The 20,258-nt window shown below is 36.3% G+C and overlaps 1 protein-coding gene across 4 annotated transcripts in view; it reads left to right on the forward strand.

The window, feature by feature from the left end:
• Positions 1–20,258, forward strand: part of SEPTIN10 (septin 10) — a 66,536-nt gene that overhangs the window by 38,842 nt on the left and 7,436 nt on the right. For all 4 annotated transcript variants that reach the window (XM_030310258.1, XM_030310254.2, XM_030310255.2 and 1 more), the window contains exons 6-9: positions 2,785–2,946; positions 4,533–4,629; positions 5,814–5,982; positions 18,643–18,775. In XM_030310258.1, coding sequence (XP_030166118.1) covers positions 2,785–2,946; positions 4,533–4,629; positions 5,814–5,982; positions 18,643–18,775 — 561 coding nt within the window. The remainder of the gene's footprint in view (positions 1–2,784; positions 2,947–4,532; positions 4,630–5,813; positions 5,983–18,642; positions 18,776–20,258) is intronic.

The raw sequence follows: 20,258 nt of genomic DNA on the forward strand, positions 1-20,258 counted from the left end.
TTGACAAAGGTTGAGATCTAATGTTTCATCATGTGTTATAGTAATTATGTTTTAATTTGAACCATACCAAGAAAAGCTAGTTTTGAACATCTGAGCAAAGAAGTGGTATATAAATTCAGGGAGCTATAAAAAGAATATCCACAAATTAACTCACTTTGGGTTATTCATTTTTTTTTAATCTGCGTAGAAGATGGTTGAAGACTACTATCTTATTCTAAAAAAACTCCAGAGTTTTCCCATAACCTTTGATGGTGTGAGAAATGCAGTTTTCATTATCCTGCCTAATGATTTTATGAAATAAGATTCAGGGAAAAGGGCATTCTGTCCAGTACTACTCTCTATGTAGAAATCCATGTGGAAAGCATAAAGCTGCCAGTGAGGTCATGGTACATAGATTGATTGATTTTTGACTAGTTGCACAGTCCCCTGGATTTAGCAAAAATTTGATGAAGCTTACATGATAGTCTATTCATCTGATTAGATGTTGTAACCATTTACCCAGTATTTTAATAGTTGAGTCTGATTATATGGAAACTCATAAAATCAAGCATGTGCCAGTTTGTCTTAGCTAGACAGAAGCAACATGATGTAATCTGTATAAACATTATAGAATTTGGTGTCAGTAGAGGCCGGTTTTAAATACTGGGTCTGTCCCTTAATAGCTTTGTGGTTTTTGGCAAGTTTCTTTAGCCCCCTGAGTCTCAGTTTCCTCACCTCTAAAATAAAAATTTAAGGAGAAAAATACCTACCTCAAGGGACAGATGTGAGGGTTAATTAAACTGATATCTTGTCTTTTATTCCTAAGCTTGACATGGAAAGTTATCTTATGCAAACAGTGTAAAATCTCTTTCCCTCCCAGCGACATACAAATAAATGGATGTGTAGCATTCAGTTTGTGATATACCCTCCCAGTCTAATTAGAGTGATATTCTTGGCTAGGAATGTGTGAGGTACTCCCCCAACTATATTACTCATAGCGTGCCCCACAGATATCCTTCCCAGGACCAGTGTCATGGCTGAGCCGGCCCTTATAGCTCTTTTACTATGATTTCAGGATGCACTTCAGCCAGATACCATCAGGGAACTTTGAAGAACAAGATCTATTACTCACAGGTCCTGGAGGGTACACAACATGTAGGAGGGCCACACAATAAAGTTGACAGTGAACCTGGGCTCTGCTTTTATTAGGGTTTAGGGTCGGGTGTCTAGGGTTTTGCGGGTTCACTCCTGGCAAATTTAAAGGATAAGAGTGGAATTAGGGCACGGGGAGGGAGAAGTGGGCTCACTCAAGTGGTCAGTTACCTGGGTAAGTCACCCAGGTTTTCTAAAAGGGGAGCTTCATGGGTGGGGGTGGCTTTGTGCTTTAATCAGTTTTGCTAGTAGCTGTGTCATACACCTGGCAATATGTTTATTCAACATGGATGTCTTTGAAGTGAGTATCTTGGCAATCAAAAGCTAAACGTTAGGCACTTACATTAGAGCATGCTTCTGCTATTTACTGTGGAAGCAATTATAAGTTATTAACTTGGCATAATTTATTGACAATCTAAGTATACAATATTGAAACCAAAAACTTGGATCAAATTTTTATGTACTTTGATTAATTTAGCATGAAAGCTGTTTGCCCATAATTGCTGGAAAGTTTTCATGGGTAGATGAAAAAATCTTTATCTTCTGTGGAGCATATTAAGACTAATAAATCTGAATATACATAGTAAGTCACTGTGAAATTGGAGAAGAGCAAGAAATTTACGAATAGAGTACGAATTATGATTTTTACTTTTCATTCTGAAAATTACATTGATATCTCACTCTCTTGATACATATGATTAGTTAGCCTGAAGTTTTTCTCTAAAACCAACTAAATAACCAAAAAAAACCCTACAAACCCTTAGATTTGTGGAGACATTAGTCTTTTGTGGGACTAATGTTGTAAAGTTAGTCAGTCTTCACAACCCCAGATTTCTTCCTCTTTGGCCAGTGATAGGGCTTTAATGCTAAGAGTGTTATTCCTTTGAGTCATGAACACTTTCAGTTAATATTCATAAATTTCCTTCCTTCAACATCTAGGTAGGAGTCTCTAACAACAGGGTTCAGATAGGATGTATTGATTGGGGAGAGGACCTGCTGAAATGAGGGGCAGAAGGAGAAACTCACCTGCTTCATAGTTTTGCCAAGGGATCAATTACTCTTATTATTTAGTGCTTAGATTATTAAGAAATAAAAAATTCTTAGTGAATTAAGCAGATGATCTCAGCTTCCTGCTTACATTTTGTATGTGATAGAATTATAAGAGACGTTGAAAAAGAAAAGAAAACGTAAAATTTATAACCATAAATTCAGGTGTAAGATTAATCTTATAAGAACTCTGCATTTTAAAAGGAGTTACTATTAAGGTCAGCATCTGTAGGAATGATTGTATAGGGGAATATGGTGACAATGACAGCCAGAGATTTTCTAGGTTAGGAGTTGGCAAGCTTTTTCTGTGAAGGGCCAAGTAGTAAATAATATTTTAGGCTTTACAGGCCATATGGTCTCTGAGTTAATTGCTCATTTCTGCTATTGTAGCATGAAAGTGGTCATGGATAACATGTAAATGAGTGAGCCTGGCTGTGTTCCAGTAAATCTTTATTTATATCAACAGGCAATGAGCTGGACTATAGTTTGTTCATCTGATTTAGGTTAAAAGTTTGTCGAGACTGAGTGGTTTTGAATGCAAAAAACATAGAATTAAAAAAATAAATCCTCAATTGTGAGATTTTGTTTTTTCTTTATTGTTGGTAGGTGAACATTATACCAGTGATTGCCAAAGCAGATACAATTTCTAAAGCTGAATTACAGAAGTTTAAGATCAAGCTCATGAGTGAATTGGTTAGCAATGGTGTCCAGATATACCAATTCCCAACAGATGATGAAACTATTGCTAAAATCAATGCTTCAATGAATGTAAGCTCCTAGTTGAATGTTAATTCTGTTTTACATGTGAAAAGAGTAATGTATAAATGACATTCCTACTAACACACTTTCACTTGCGTCTTCTCAAAAGACTTCACACAAGGTGAATTTTCAAATGTTCAGTATAGAAAAATGTTTTATTTTCTAGAGTTGGGAAAAATATAAAGAGAATATATTTTTGAGCATATTTTCTTTCCTCTACTTTTACCTAAATAGAATGATACATTGGTGAGGCTGGGGTTCTCCTTTTGTGGCACTATACTTCCTAATTGCCTTAGGAAGATGCCTTTCTATCCTGTCTTTAACAACATGTGAAGTCTTTATACTCTCCCTTGGAATGCTTTAGAATCTTAAAACCTTTAACGATATGTTTCTAATCTGGTATTTAAGCTCATTCTCCCTTATGGTGTTACATGTACATATTAAACATTCATATAACTTTTAATTTAATATAACCAAATATGGCTAATTTCTTTGTGTTACTTTCTCCAAGCTACTAAATTTCTTAAATATCTGGTTATATTTTGAAGGGTCATGGGTTTTGGAGTTATATAGAGTTAACCATATGTTCTTCTGGGAGTTATTAACCTCCCTGAGACTATTAACTTACCTACATAATTGGGTTAATACCTATTGTATGCGTTGTTGTGAGGAGACAGTCCTTGTTCACTGCCTAACACATTGACATTCAGTAACCCTGCAGGCTATTTCTCCTTTTCCTTTTCTGATTTTTTCATTCAGATACTTTAAATATATAAAAAGCTGACTATGTAAATGAAGTGATCTCAATACCTATGTGTTATATTGTCTTCCGATCCAATTTTATTTTTTGTGCCCACTTGGAATAATTTTCCAGAAAGGCCCAATTAAGACACTGTCAGTTATTAAATATTAAACAAAACACTTAATACATTTTATATTAGACTTTTCCCCTATAGTATTCCTCAGTTTCAGACAGACCAGTCTATTCACTGTTTCCTAAATCTAACTATTTATGTCTTTATTCAAAATCTTCCCCTTGCCAAAGTTAGTTCTTACTCTCCTTGATCCATCTCTGGTTTAGGTTGTATCTTCTTGCTTACAATAATCCCTCACTCTTCTAAGTTTATGTAGCATTTATTGCATTTACCATTAGTTTTGGACTTAAATATTGCTTCATATTATCATATATCTGTGCACACACTAAATATAGACATATGTTTTAGTTATGTATTTTGTGTGTGTGTGAGTATATGTACTTGTGCAATTTCCTAAACATTGTTTTTTAGAACCAAGATAATGTTGAGGGAAATTATACTAATACTAGAATTTTTTTTGTATTCCTATTACATAATACCTTGCATGTGGGGGATGCTCAATAAATAATTTTCTTTATAGGGCCTAAAATTTACTCTTAGAGAACAATTGGCACATATTCACTGCCAAGTTTTAAAATTGGAGGCATAGCAGGTCATTTGATTTTAATAACTTCATTATTTAGTAAATTTTCTCTAATCTGTTATTTTTATAAAACTTGTTTTAGTTAGGCATGTATCACAGTAATGTGAGATATGATTGATATCATGGTTCCTTTCCAGGGACATTTGCCATTTGCTGTTGTAGGAAGTATGGATGAGGTAAAAGTTGGAAATAAGATGGTCAAAGCTCGCCAATACCCTTGGGGTGTTGTACAAGGTAAATGAGATGAATGATGACTAGGAATATGTATGTCACCTAACAGTCTGAAAGTAGCATTCAGTATATTCTGAGGTATTATTTATTTTGGGTTATGATTTGTTTATCAGGAGTGTGGAATGTGTTTTATTTTAGCCAACTCTGTAGAGGCTGGCAGAGCTTCTCTATTTTCTGCATGATCCCACACACATTTCGTGTCTGGTGTGCCAAGACATTCAGATGGTAGAAAGCACTGGTCAGGTCCTTTGAACAGAATTTGAGGGTAAACACTAGTGTTTGAACATGATACATAAACTAATTACTAGGTAATTCTAGGCACAGTAAACCATCTTGTACATTTATATATTTTCACTCATCAAAGTATTACTATTTCTAAAACAAACTAGTCAGGCAATTAAGAAACTTTAGGATTTATCTAGCATTATAATGAATAAGTAATTAGTACTATCTGGTTCATTTACTTGTGGTGCTAATTAATGGGGAATGGATTACCTCTACTAGTACTGATTTCCCAGTGCTGCTTCTTTTTTAAATTGACAAATTTGTAATTAATAAAAATATTGACAAAACTTAACATTTTTAATGTGTAAAAAAATATACAAATAGTAATTGTACTTAAAACTATTCGTTTCAGTAACACATTTATTTGTAGTCTTTGAGCCACTGTAAACAGATGAAGGACCATGTAAGGAGGACTCAGTGTACTTATTAATTCTGTATCATGTCAAACATAGCATCATAAATGTGACATTGTATAAAAAGAATTTGATAATTATAGCATGTATAGGTGGTATCTTGAGTACTTTGCAGTTTTAGTAAAATAATGTTACAGACTCTTTTTAAGCACTTTGTGAAATGTCCTGAGGATGGTTTTGTAAATTGCTAACAAAATATTAGTGAAATAACTGGAGCATATGGTAATATAACGTAATGTATTTCTTTCCTGTTTATCTATTGCCTACTAAATTTAAAGCAATCTCCCAGTCTGTTAATTTACATGCCTGTAATTCAGTGTATATAATTCAAGAGTTTCTTCCTTGGTTATTTATATAAAATAGTTGTAGGTAACTGATCATTTTACTGTTATTTCAAATGTGTTTTTATACATTCATTCATTCAACAAATGCTAACTGTGTGCCAGGAATTAAAAATTGGTGTTGCTGTTTTTTTGTTTTTCGGACTAGTGGAAAATGAAAACCACTGTGACTTTGTAAAGCTCCGAGAAATGCTTATTTGTACAAACATGGAGGATCTGCGAGAACAGACCCATACTAGGCATTATGAACTTTACAGGCGTTGCAAACTGGAGGAAATGGGCTTTACAGATGTGGGTCCAGAGAATAAGCCGCTCAGGTAAGGGGGGGGGGGTGGATTTCTCTGAGAAGCCAACCAAAGAGGAAGTTAGAACTATACTATGTTATATACCCAGGATGTTGGAGAATGTGGTTTTCAGAAATCAGGCAAACCATGAAGTAGAATCATTTCCTAATGATTAATTATTGTGCTTTTCAGATTAGTTGAGGCCTTCTTGCTTTTGAAGGGTCTCTAAGACCTCATCTGACTTGAAGTATTTAAGAAAGAACATGGGGCAAAAGCCCACTATCTCAGTACATGCTGAAATGAATAACTAAAGGAAAGAACTCTCATTATTTGGTTCTATGTTTGTATTTTTCTGAAAAAGATGAAAGTATATTTATCCTTTCTTCTAAAAGAAAGTTAGAATGTGCGTCAGGGTAAAACAAACAAAAAAAACACTTGGTTTTCCTCCTGATGAAAGTTTGGAATGACTTAAACTTAGGGAACTATCTTGTAAAGGAAAAATAAACGTGCTTGCAGGAAGTCAGAGATTAGACTTGTTTCTTAAAATATTTCAGTATAGTTATAAGAATTTTAGAGCCTGATGACCTTCTTGCTCAGTGATTATAGCATTCAATGTTATAGTAAACTTGCTGGGTAATTTTATATGCTGCCACATTCCTCACTTTTTTTTTCTTATTAAGATATGTAAACATGAAACTCTAATCCTTAACCTACTACATCAAATTTGATTTGATGTAGCATTCCAGAACAGTTTTTGCATGGAGAAAAGCATGAGATCTTTAAGACAAACACTCTTTAAAACTCTGTTATGGGACTAAGGATTCCTTTTCCATTTCATTATTTGCATTTCTGTCATTTCCCTGGCTGTTCCTATTTGCACTAGAGTAAACACAAAAGGAAGGAGGAGGAGAATGTTAAATCAATGCTGCTATTGCATATGACCTTTGGGAAGATTTAATAGATGAGGTTAAATTTTCAATTTTTTTTCTATCTATGGATTTAATTACTGTTTTAGCTTTAGTAGCATGATAAATTAAGAATTATATGTACTTAACCCCTCTCACCAATTTCAGGCATGCTGTGCTTCTGGTTATGGGTCAGTTCTGATAAAATTATTTTCTCTATTGAAGATCTGGCTTTGCCACTGTTTCCCAGATGAGACTTTACTTCTTATTCTTTAAAGTCTAAGGGTCAATTCAGAGGTCTCATTGGGGCGCCTGGGTGGTTCAGTCACCAAGTTGGTGGTTCAGTCAATCAAATTTGACTCTTGATTTCAGCTCAGATCATGATCTCAGTGTTGTGAGATCAAGCCTCACATCAGGCTCCTTGCTAAGCATGGAGCCTGCTTAGGATTCTTTCTCTCCCCCTTTCTTTGCCCCTCTCCCACTTGCATACACATTCTCTCTCTCTCTCTCTCTCTCTCTCTCAAAGTACATAAATATGAAAAAAATTCAGAGGTCTCAATGTACATTACTAAGACATGGATCCTGAGTGAGAGCAAGTGGGACAGCATTGAAATACTCTGAAAAGAGGGATTCAGGTTGTCTGGTGGGTCAGTCATCAGGCATCTGTGAAAGATTAAGAAAGACAGGTTCAGAATTTCCAGGGATGGGCCAGAGGATCTACGTTTAAGTTAAAATTATCATTCAGTCATTTAGTAGATATTTACTCTTTGTCTCCCATCTGCCCCACACAGTGCTAGTCAATGGATATGTATGCACTGTGGGATTAAACAGAAACCCTGCCTTACAGAGTTTCTGGGGTAGAGGTGGGAGGAGGGTACTCTGGCCCTGTGTGGAAAATAGAGTCAGGATTACTGCTGTAGTAGTCCTGGTGAGACCAGAGAGGCTTGGATTAGGGTGGTAATGTAGAGGTGGTCAGAAACACATTACGACATCTAATTTGAAGGTAAAGTTAATAGGACTCATTGATGTTTCAGATATGGGATGTAGAGGACAGAGGAATCAAGGATAACTCTAGTCACTGTGGTTGACCTGAGAAATGGCTGAATGGTGGTGATGTTTACTAATATGAGCAAGGCTGGGGAAAGGGTCAATTTTAGGAGTTATGGTTGATAATTGAGAGGTTTGGGACATGTTAAATTTAAATTGCTTATTAAATATTACAGTGAAGAGTTTCAGTAGGTTCTTGCATAAATGAATCTAGTGCTTAGAGAGAAGTTAATGCTGAGATAATAATTTGGGAATCAACAGTGATTAACATTATGTAAAATCATAAATATTGTAAAGGTGTTTACTCTCTGCAAGGCTCTGGGCTAAGTGCTGGGGATATAATACTGAATAAGATCCTGTAGACATGGCTGTCATGGAGTTTACATTCTTGTAGGGGAGGCTAAAATCAATAACTAATTCCACAATCACAGTTGTGAAATACACACTAAGGGAGAGATGTTATATTGGGGGGGTATCCTGATTTAATGTGGAAAATTAGAGACTTTCTTGAGGCAGTTACTGTTTTGAGCTAATAATTTGGGGAAATAAGAGAAAGACATGAAAAGACTGTGTAAGCAGAGAGAATAACATTTTGAAGGCTGTAGGAAGGTCAGTGTAGCTGGAGGACAGACAAGTTGGGGGGTATAAGATTGAGAGAAGAGGTATATAGGAGTCAAACTGGGGAGGACCTGGTAAGGATTTGGGCTTTGTCCCAAGGGAAAGGCAAAACCATTCAAGGAGTTATATCATATTTGCATTTGAAATATCACTTTTAGCTATAATGCAAAGAAGGTATTAAAGGGGTATGCAAAGCTACTTTGGAGAGACCAGTGGGAGAGTAAAAGCAATGAAAATAGAACTAGATGTGCTTGCAAGGTATCTAGAAGATGAAATTGAAAGAACTTAGTGATTGTTTGGGTGTAATGAGGTAAAGAAGCAGGAGATGTCAGAAGATGCTAAAAAAAAGACTTCTGGTTTCCTAGTATTATGGTTTCATTGGCTAGGCAGATGGTTGTTGCTTTCATTGAGATAGTTATCTCTGGAAGAACTGGCTTTTTTTGTGGAGCAGCAGTGATGGCCATGATGGAGATCAAAAGCTTGGTTTGGGACCTGCTGACATGAGTTTCCCCTCAAACATCCAAATAACAATGTTGATAGGCACTTTGGGTACTTCTCTGGAGCTCAGAGGAGAGGGCTGGGCCAAAGGAATAAACTTAAGAGTTATCAGCATTTAGATGTTTAATTGAATGTATGGGTGTGGATGAGATTGCCTGGAGAGAGAAGTATATCTGGAAAGCAAGGTACCTTGGAAACAGACTTGAGTCACTCTAATATTTTTCAGCCAGAGAAGCAGATAGAAGAGATTGAGAAGGCTTGGGCAGGAAAGCCAGCAGTGTCATGTCTTGGCAGCCAAATGTAGAGGGTTTCAGGAAGGAAGAGGTCAGCTGTGTTGAAGCTGAGGATCAAGTTCTTGCTGTAGAAGTATAGCAGTGTAATACAATCCAATTGCTTCCTTTACAGCTCTTTGAAAATGAAAACCACTCCGTCTAAAAGAAAAAATAGTTGGAAGACTACATTGGCCAAGACTTACAGATTCAAAGGGAAGGCTTAGAACAGGTAGAAACCAGTTTCATTCTATACTGGAAGTGGAGTGAATGAATTGAAACCATTTCCAGACTTTTAATTCTCTGCTTGACAATTTATAGCCCAGGAGAGAGTGTCCAAAGGCCTACCTTAGGACGTCTTGCCTCGTCTTGGCCAGAGTGGGCATGAATCTAATTAATTGTCCCATCATACGATATCCCCAGTGGGGAGAGGTAGCTCTCCAAAAGGTAATCAGGTAACAATACCAAAAGGAGGTATAGATAGATGGTGGGCAGTCGGAATCAAAGAGTGCTTAGAACATCTTTTTTTTTTTTTTTTTTTTTTTTTTTTTTTTTGAGCATATCTTCAGTCTGGGAAACATCCGCTCACAAATCAGAAGAAGAATGGAAAATTGGCAAAGGAGGTTCTTCAATTTATGCCAGATTTTAGATTGGATAGGGAACAAGCAAGAAAAGATGGGGAACTAGATCTCAGTGTAAGGAAGACCTCTGCCTGCATGGGTCCTCTGCCATCCTTAAGAGAGAAGAAATTTCTTACTGGATTTCTTGAGTCAGGCATGGCAGATGTTTCTTCTCTTGGTGTTTTCTCATTTGTGAATGAATTATTTGATAAAGCTTCTATAATTCAGTATAGCCTGATGTCTTAGGAAGGTTTTACAGCTTCAAGAAGTTATATTCTATTTTCTGGGCAATGTTTTCCATTTAATTTGGGGTATATGTAAAAATAGTCACTGTGATTTGGTTGGCATATGAAATCCATCCCTATTATATCTATCAATAAAAAATAGTTCTATGAACCTGTTAGGATGACTTTTATTCTTCACTGCCATACCGTCAGCTTGTTTTCCACTTATATTTTATTGTGAACAGTTATGCTGAGTCATAGTTAGCATCCTAATCTCCCAACACTGTTCAGGTGCTTGTCATGAGGTCCCAGTAAATGGCATTATACTCTCCTCTAGTCTTTTTTTTTTTTTTTTTTTTCAACGTTTATTTATTTTTGGGACAGACAGAGACAGAGCATGAACAGGGGAGGGGTAGAGAGAGAGGGAGACACAGAATCGGAAACAGGCTCCAGGCTCTGAGCCAACAGCCCAGAGCCCGACGTGGGGCTCGAACTCACGGACCGCGAGATCGTGACCTGGCTGAAGTCGGACGCTTAACCGACTGCGCCACCCAGGCGCCCCACTCTCCTCTAGTCTTAATTAACTGATCTTTAGTTATTTAAGCTAGATCAGACATGCTTATAAAGCTCCTTAAATCCCCAAGTTATTTTAGATTAACATAACCACTCTTATTCCCCAAATTAATCATCTTTAACATTAGAGAATAGAAGGGGCCTATAGATTTGAGGGACCTATAGTTTTGAAAAGAAGATTTTTGTAGTATTTTAGAGTTGCTTAAGTGTTTGGCGTGATTTTTTGTGTTATAAAATTTGTGTCTTTGGAATTCTCAAGAAATAAATAACTTTTGCATTTAGTCTACAGCAGAAATGGAGAAAGTTCAGCAGGTTTATTAGAACTGTATATGAAACAAAAAAATCCCAAGTGAAGGGACTGCAGTGATTTTCTTGATGAAAATGAATTTCTGAGAATTTTTTTTCTTCTTTGGTTTTCAACAGTGATACTTTAAGTATAGTAATATGTTGCGTTGAATATTCACAGCAAGCTACTTTTATATTAGAAAAAGCAAGAATTTTATATTAAAATAGCAAGAAAACTATTTTTTCATTTTCATTTAATGAATAAATCCATGATAGTAAACAGTGGTTGTCTTAGTTTTACAACACTAATAAATCATTCCCTTACAGATTTTCTAAGAGTTTCTTTGTGACTTTTTGAAAGATAGTGCAGGTTTCTTTACTTACAATTGGCTTTTGGTTGTCAAAGTTGAAAAACCATATGACATGGTGGAAAATATGCAGGAGTAGTACATTTTTATCTTTAAAAAAACCCAAAAATCTGACCTGGTTCAATTTCCAACTTTCTACTTACCAACTGTGTTGCTTTGGGCAGATTACTTTACCTTTCTGAGCTTTAGTTTTCTTATCTGTAAAACAGAGTATTAGTGCTTGATCTTCACAGATGGTATGGAAATTAGATAGATATGGGAATTACCAGAAAATTACCTTGCTGTTAGCAGCTATTCAACAAATGTTAGGTCTTTTCTCTTTACCAGGTAGATTTATTTTCCTCCTAAGCAACTCAAGTGCTTATGTATAAACAGATAATGAGAATTTTGAAAACAGTTTAAAATTCATTTAAATTCCACATATTATTTAAATCAAGTTTGTCATCAAAGACTATCAAATCCAATATGGGGCTGGTGAAATGTAGTGAGGTTTCTGACAATAGTGAAGGTAGCCTGATAGATTTAGAGGCTTCTTTAAAATAAGACCAAAACAGGGAGGAGCCAAGATTACGGAACAGCATGGAAGTCTTTTTGCATCTCACATCCATGAAATACAGCCAGATCAACACTAAACCATCCTGCACACCTAGAAAACTGATTGGAGGATTAACACAACAATCTGCACAACCTGAGCCACAGAACTCAGCAGGAATTCACCCCATAAGAAAGAGCAGAAAGAAACAACAGCCAGAGACTTAATCAACACAGATAAAAGCAAGATGTCTGAACCAGAATTTAGAATCACGATAGTAAGAATACTAGCTGGGGTCAAAAATAGATTAGAATCCCTCCCTGAAGAGATAAAAGAAGTAAAAACTAGTCAGGATGAAATTAAAAAAATGTCATTACTGAGCTGCAATCTCGAATGCCACGGTGGCAAGGATGGATGAGGCAGAACGGCGAATCAATGATATAGAGGACAAACTTATGGAGAATGATGAAGCAGAAAAAAAGAGTGAGACTAAGGCAATGAGCACGATTTAAGAATTAGAGAAATCAGTGACTCATTAAAAAGGAAAAAGATCAGAATCATAGGGGTCCCAGAAGATAAAGAGAGAGAAAAAGGGGTAGAAGGGTTATGTGAGCAAATCATAGCGGAAAACTTTGCTAACCTGGGGAAAGACACAGAAATCAAAACCCAGGAAGCACAGAAGACTCCCATCAGATTCAACAAAAACTGACCATCAACAAGGCATATCATAGTCAAATTCACAAAATACTCAGGAAAGGAGAGGATCATGAAAGCATCAAGGGAAAAAAATCCTTAACCTAGAAGGGAAGACAGATCAGGTTTGCAGCAGACCTATCCACAGAAACTTGGCAGGCCAGAAAGGAGTGGCAGAATATATTCAATGTGCTGAATTGGAAAAATATGCAGCTAAAAATTCTTTATCCATCAAGGCTGTCATTCAAAATAGAAGGAAAGATTAAAAGTTTCCCAAACAACAATTAAAGGAATTTGTGATCACTAAACCAGCCCTGAAAGAAATTTTAAGGGGGATTCTCTGAGGGGAGAAAAGACAAAAAAAATACCAGAAGCAACAAAGATTAGAAAGGACCAGAGAACACCACCAGAAACTCCAACTCTACAAGAAACACAATAGCAATAAACTCGTATCTTTCAGTACTCACTCTAAATGTCAATAGATTAAATGTTCCAATCAAAAGACATAAGGTAACAGACTGGATAAGAAAACAAGATCCATCTGTATGCTGTTTACAAGAGACCCACTTTAGACCTAAAGACACCTTCAGATTGAAAGTAAGGGGATGGAGTACCATCTAGCTAATGGTCAACAAAAGAAAGCCGGAGTAGCCATACTTATATCAGACAATCTAGACTTCAAAATAAAGACTGTAACAAGAGATGAAGAAGGGAATTATATCATAATTAAGGGGTCTATCCACCAAGAAGACCTAACAATTGTAAACATGTATGCTGCAAATGTGGGAGCACCCAAATATAAAAATCAATTAATCACAAACATAAAGAAACTCATTGATAATAATACCATGATAGTAGGGGACTTCAACACTTCACTTACAGCAATGGACAGATCATCTAAATAGAAAATCAACAAGGAAGCAATGACTTTGAATGACACACTAGACCAGATGGACCTAACAGATATATTCAGAACATTTCATCCTAAATCAGCAGAATGTATATTCTTCTTCAGTGCACATGGAACGTTCTCCAGAATAGATCACATACTGGGACACAAATGAGCCCTCAACAAGTACAAAAAGATTGAGATCATACTGTGCATATTTTCAGACCATAACACTGAAACTCAAAATCAACCACAAGAAAAACTTTGGAAAGATAGCAAATACTTGGAGACTAAAGAACATCCTACTAAAGAATGAATGGGCTAACCAAGAAGTTAAAGAGGAAATTAAAAAGTACATGGAAGCCAATAAAAATGATAACACCACAGCCCAAAACCTCTGGGATGCAGCAAAGGTGGTCATAAGGGGGAAGTATATAGCAATCCAGGCCTTCCTAAAGAAGGAAGAAAGCTCTCAGATACACAACCTAACCTTAAACCTTAGCTGGAAAAAGAACAGCAACTAACGCCCCAAACCAGAAGAAGACAGGAAATAATAAAGATTAAAGCAGAAATCAATGCTATTGAAGCCAAAAAATCAGTAGAACAGATCAATGAAACCAGAAGCTGGTTCTTTGAAAGAATTAACAAAATTGATAAGCCCCTAGCCAGTTTGATCAAAAAGAAAAAGGAAAGGACCCGAATAAATAAAATCAAGAATGAAAGAAGAGAGATCACAACCAACACAACAGGAATAAAAACAATAAGAGAATATTATGAGCAATTATATGCCAACAAAATGGGCAATCTGGAAGAAATGGACAAATTCCTAGAAACATATAAACTACCAAAACTGAAACAGGAAAAAATAAAAAATTTGAACAGATCCAAACCAGTAAAGAAATTGAATTAGTAATAAAAACATCCCCCCAAACAAGAGTCTAGGGCCAGATGGCTTTCCAGGGGAATTCTACCAAACATTTAAGGAAGAGTTAACACCTATATTCTCTTGAAGCTGTTCCAAAAAATAGAAATGAAAGGAAAACTTCCAAACTCTTTCTATGAAGCCAGCATTACCTTGATTCCAGAACCAGACAGAGACCCCACTAAAAAGGAGAACTATAGACCAATTTCCCTCATGAACATGGGTGCAGAAATCCTCAACAAGATATTAGCCAACTGGATCCACCAATACATTAAAGAAATTATTCACCACAACCAAGTGGGATTTATACCTGGGATGCAGGGCTGGTTCAATATCCACAAAACAATGTGATTTATCACATCAATAAAAGAAAGAACAAGAACCACATGATCCTCTCAATAGATGCAGAGACAGCATTTGACAAAATACAACATCTTTTCTTGATAAAAACTCTGAAGAAAGTAGGGATAGAAGGATTATACCTTGAGATCATAAGAGACATATGTGAAAGACCCAACACTAATATCATCCTCAATGGGGAAAAACGGAGAGCTTTTCCCCTAAGGTCAGGAACGCAACAGGGATATCCACTCTCGTCACGGTGATTCAACATAGAATTGGAAGTCTTAGCCTCAGCCATCAGACAACACAAAGAAATAAAAGCATCCAAATCGGCCAGGATGAGGTCAAACTTTCACTCTTCGCAGATGACATGATACTGTATACAGAAAACCCAAAAGATTCCACCAAAAAACTGCTAGAAGTGATCCATGAATTCAGCAAAGTGGCAGGATATAAAATCAATGCACAGAAATCAGTTGCATTCCTATATACCAACAGTGAAGCAACAGAAAGAGAAATCAAGGGATCAGTCCCAATTGCACCAAAAACCATAAAATACCCGGGAAGAAATCTAACCAAAGAGGTGAAAAGTCTATACACTGAAAACTATGGAAAGCTTATGAAAGGAATTGAAGAAGATACCAAAAAATGGAAAAATATTCCATGCTCCTGGATAGGAAGAACAAATACTGTTAAAATTTCAATACTACCCAAAGCAATCTACATATTCAATGCAATACCTATCAAAATAACACCAGCAGTCTTCACAGAGCTGGAACAAACAATCCAAAAATTTGAATGGAACCAGAAAAGACCCCAAATAGCCAAAGTAATCTTGAAGAAGAAAACTAAAGCAGGAGGCATCATAATCGCAGACTTCAAGTTGTATTACAAAGCTGTAATCATCAAGACAGTATGGTATTGGCACAAGAACAGACACTCAGATCAGTGAAACAGAATAGAGAACCCAGAAATGGACCCACAAACATATGGCCAACTAGTCTTTGACAAAGCAGGAAAATATCCAGTGGAATAAAGACAGTCTCTTCAGCAAGTGGTGCTCAGAAAACTGGACAGCAACATGCAGAAAAATGAACCTGGACCACTTTCTTACACCATCCACAAAAATAAACTCAAAATGGAATGAAGAGCTAAATGTTAGACAGGAAGCCATCAAAATCCTCGAGGAGAAAGCAGGCAAAAACCTCTTTGACATTGGCCACAGCAACTCCTTACTCAACATGACTCCAGAGGCAAGGGAAACAAAAGCAAAAAAGAACTATTGGGACCTCATCAAAATAAAAAGCTTCTGCACAGCAAAGGAAACAATCAGCAAAACTAAAAGGCAACTGATGGAATGGGGGGAAGATATTTGCAAATGACATATCAGATAAAGGTTTAGTATCCAAAATCTATAAACAGCTTATCAAACTGAACACCCCCAAAACAAATAAACCCGTGAAGAAATGGGCAAAAGACGTGAATAGACACTTCTCCAAAGAAGACATCCAGATGGCCAACCGACACATGAAAAAATGCTCAACATCACTCATCATCAGGGAAATACAAATCAAAACCACAATGAGTATATATGTACAGTGGAGTATTACTCCAGAAGTAATGAGGAGTAATGAAATAATAAAGAATAATTCATTAATTATTCCGCAAGTAATGAGGAGTAATGAATGAGTAAAGAATGAAATCTTGCCATTCGCAACTACGTGGATAGAACTAGAGGGTATTATGCTAAGCGAAATTAGTCAGAGAAAGACAAATATCATACAACTTCACTCATATGAGGACTTTAAGATACAAAACAGATGAACATAAGAGAAGGGAAGCAAAAATAATATAAAAACAGGGAGGGGGACAAAAACATAAGAGGCTCTTAAAAACGAAGAACAGAGGGTTGCTGGAGGGGTTGTGGGAGGAGGGGATGGGCTAAATGGGTAAGGAACATTAAGGAACCTACTCCTGAAATCATTGTTGCACTGTATGCTAACTTAGATGTAAATTTAAAAAAATAAATAAAAATTAAAAAAGTGTTTAAAGAACAAAAATAAGACGAGAACAACCACAGAAAAGCAAAAAGCCTGGTAAAAAGTAAAATGTTCTTGAAATCTGGGACATTTATGTGCTTATCTAGGGCAGTTTGTACATTTTGCTTTTAAAGAAAGTGTTTAGGATCTTTTCCTCCTCAGAACACCTGCTTTGCATACCACACACAATAAGCCATAATAGCTGTTATGCAACATTTCTTACTCTATTTCTTCATGAACTTTTAAAATTCTATACTTGGAAGATTTATTTCTCCAGTTACAACATTTAAGATTGTAAAATGCCTTAATTTATCACATTTTATATCTATTTAGATGTAAAGTTTTTTTTTGTAAGCAGTAGAAATTTCTCACTGCAGCACAGCTGGAAGGTGCATTTGTGTTCCCTGTTAAATCTTTAGGATAGTCTCATAGAGAGCTGAAATGGAAGGGCTTGGCATTTCTGATGTATAAGAAGTACATCTGAAATGCTATAAGTAAGAAAGAGCAGCTAGGCATAGTGTTCCAGTACAGTCCTTTCTCTGGTTGGTTAAATCTGGCTCTACTTTCTGCCAGTTTCTGTCACCAAATGAACATTTATTAAGAGACTGAAATGTCTAGAGAGCTTTGCTGTATAGTCATGTTACAAAGATAATGATCTATTAGAAGAGAGAGGCAGATAGGATATAAATGCCAAGGAAAAGGTACAAAGTGCCATGAGAATGCTTCAAAGGCACAGTTAGTTCCAATGGGGGAGACTAGGGGAGGCTTTAGAGAGGAAGTTGCATTTGAATTTGACCTTGAGAAGTAGAAGGTTAGATGGGTAGAATGAGGATTGAGAGGTGGGCAATAACATGGGAAGCACAGGGACACATAAGCTAAAGCATGAAATTTGTGGTGTGTTTTAGGAACAACGAGTAGGCTGTTATGACTGGAACCTTAGGGCATTAGATTTGTTTGTTAAGAGACAAATCTGGAGAGGCATCTGGGGTGGCTCCATTGGTTAAGCATCCAACTCTTGATTTCAGCTCAGGTTATGATCTCATAATCCCCTCGTCTGGCTCTGTGCTGACAGCAGGGAACCTGCTTGGGATTCTCTCTCCCTTTCTCTCTCTCTCCCTTCCCCCATCTCTCTCTTTGTCTGTCTCTGTCTCTTTCTCTCTCTCTCTCAAAATAAATAAATAAAGTTTTTTTTGTTTTAAAAGAGATGAATCTGGAAAGGTAGAATTAGGCCAGCTTGTGAAGTTTCTTGAGTGCTATTTAAAGGAGGTGGGACCTTATTCTGTAGATAACATAACTAGTGCAATGGAAAAAAAGATGAGATTTGTGGGACTTTTTGGAAAATCTTAGGAGTGAAAAGAAAGAAGAAAGTGAAAGAGGAACTAAAAGCCCAGAAATCAGTTATGATATTGCAATAGTGAAAGCAGAAAATGACCAAGATTGAGGTAGGATATCTGTAAAAATCAGAAGATTGGAATGAAATGATGTCAGGGGCACAGACTGAACTCCCAGACTTTGGTGATCAGGTAAGGTAAGGGTAGAGTCAAGGATGACTTCAAGACTTCAAGGTTTTCAGACACAGTGATGCCAATTAACAAAGACTGAAAGAGGAATTCAGTTGGGGTAAAATTAGAATACTTCTTGTAAAGGGCTTATAAAAAGAGATTTCAGAAGTCCAGTACTCTCTGTTAGCTGTGTCACGGGTGGCTTTTTATGTCTCATTGCTATAGGAAATGCCATGTTTTGGGTTGCTGTGTGTAAGAGGGTATTGGAAAGTATGGTATACTTATGAGGATTAATCCAAGATGTTTGACTGTTTGAAAGTTTCCTACATCGCTTTTTAACATGAGAGTACCACAAATAACTTTGTAGTCTTCAAGAGACCTATGAAGCCAAAAGACATGAATTTTATGGTGAACGTCAGAGGAAGGAAGAAGAAATGAAGCAGATGTTTGTGCAGCGAGTAAAGGAGAAAGAAGCCATATTGAAAGAAGCTGAAAGAGAGGCAAGTACACTGGTTTGATGTGATCTGCATTTGTTTTTTAGGTGTCCTGTTTGAGAGATTTATCTCAAAAATTTAGCTGAGATGCTTTTGGAGAGTACTTATTGTTCTTTAAAAAGTAGCTATTTTAACACATAGTCTTTGGATACAGACTTTTAAAAATCTGAAATCAAATAAAAATTTGGCTTTTTTGAGCAAATCGTCTTCCATTAGAAGTGGTTCTCCAAGGGGACTAGGTCACTAAGAGGTGTTTTAAGTATCTTAACTTTGTTATTTACTTATTTATTTATTTATGCATGCTTTAGTTAATATACAGTGCAATTATTGGTTTAGGAGTAGATTTCAGTGATTCATTACTTAAATACAACACCCAGTGCTCATCACAAGTCCCCTCCTTAATACCCATCACCCATCTAGCCATCTCCCACCCACTTCCATCAACCCTTAGTTTGTTCTCTGTCGTTAGGAGTTTCTTGTGGTTTGTTTCCGTCTCTTTTTCTTCCCCCTCCTTCCCATGTTCATCTGTTTTGTTTCTTAAATTCTACTTATGAGTGAAATCATATGGTATGCTTTTTGACTTTCTCTCATTGACTTATTTCGCTGTTTAGTAGATGCATTCTAGTTCCATCCACATTGTTGCAAATGACAAGATTTCATTCTTTTTGAGGCTGTGTGTGTGTGTGTGTGTTTGTGTATACACATACCACAGCTTCTTTATCCATTCATCAGTCGATGGACATTTGGGCTCTCTCCATAGTTTGGCTGTTGTTGATAGCACTGCTATGAATATGTACCCCTTGAATCAGTATTTTTGTATCCTTTGGGTAAATACCTAATAGTAAAATTATGGTCAACTAATCTTCAGCAAAGCAGGAAAGAATGTCTAATGGAATAAATACCTTGACTTTGAACCAGAAATGTTTTAGCCGTGGCTTAATAAAACCTTTCTTGAGAGTTCTTGAGAGCTGTTGGGGTGATGCCATGAAACAGGTAACTATGAAAACAATTAAGTAACTCTTCTGAGTTTGAACTCAGGCTTTCCAGACCAGTCAGGTGGTCAAATCACTTTTGGATAACCTTGGCACACATGTGCACATGCACACACAAACATTGCAGTTATTTCCATAGTTTTGTTTGCTTCTAGTTCTTCAAGCAACACTTTTAGTTTTATTTGAGTTAAACTATTTTCTATAGACCTAACTACAATGGCTACTTTTAAGTAAATGGCCACATTCAAGATGAGAGTCAAAAAGGATGAGTTCAAAAAGGAATTTCTAAGACAAAAATGTTAATACAAGTGAACTTGATAATACAAGATTTTCTGAATTATTTATATTTTTACAAATTTATTTTTTCAAGTATACTTGTAAGTAGTTTTATAAAATTAATAGTCTGATATCTCTTGTTTATAATTTGAATTTGAACTTTGTATTTTGAAAAAGTTCGAACAGGAAAGTGAAAGTAACGGTACCTACCTATGTCTCTC

The sequence above is a fragment of the Lynx canadensis genome, chromosome A3 (assembly GCF_007474595.2).
Source record: "Lynx canadensis isolate LIC74 chromosome A3, mLynCan4.pri.v2, whole genome shotgun sequence".
Lineage (NCBI taxonomy): Eukaryota > Metazoa > Chordata > Mammalia > Carnivora > Felidae > Lynx > Lynx canadensis.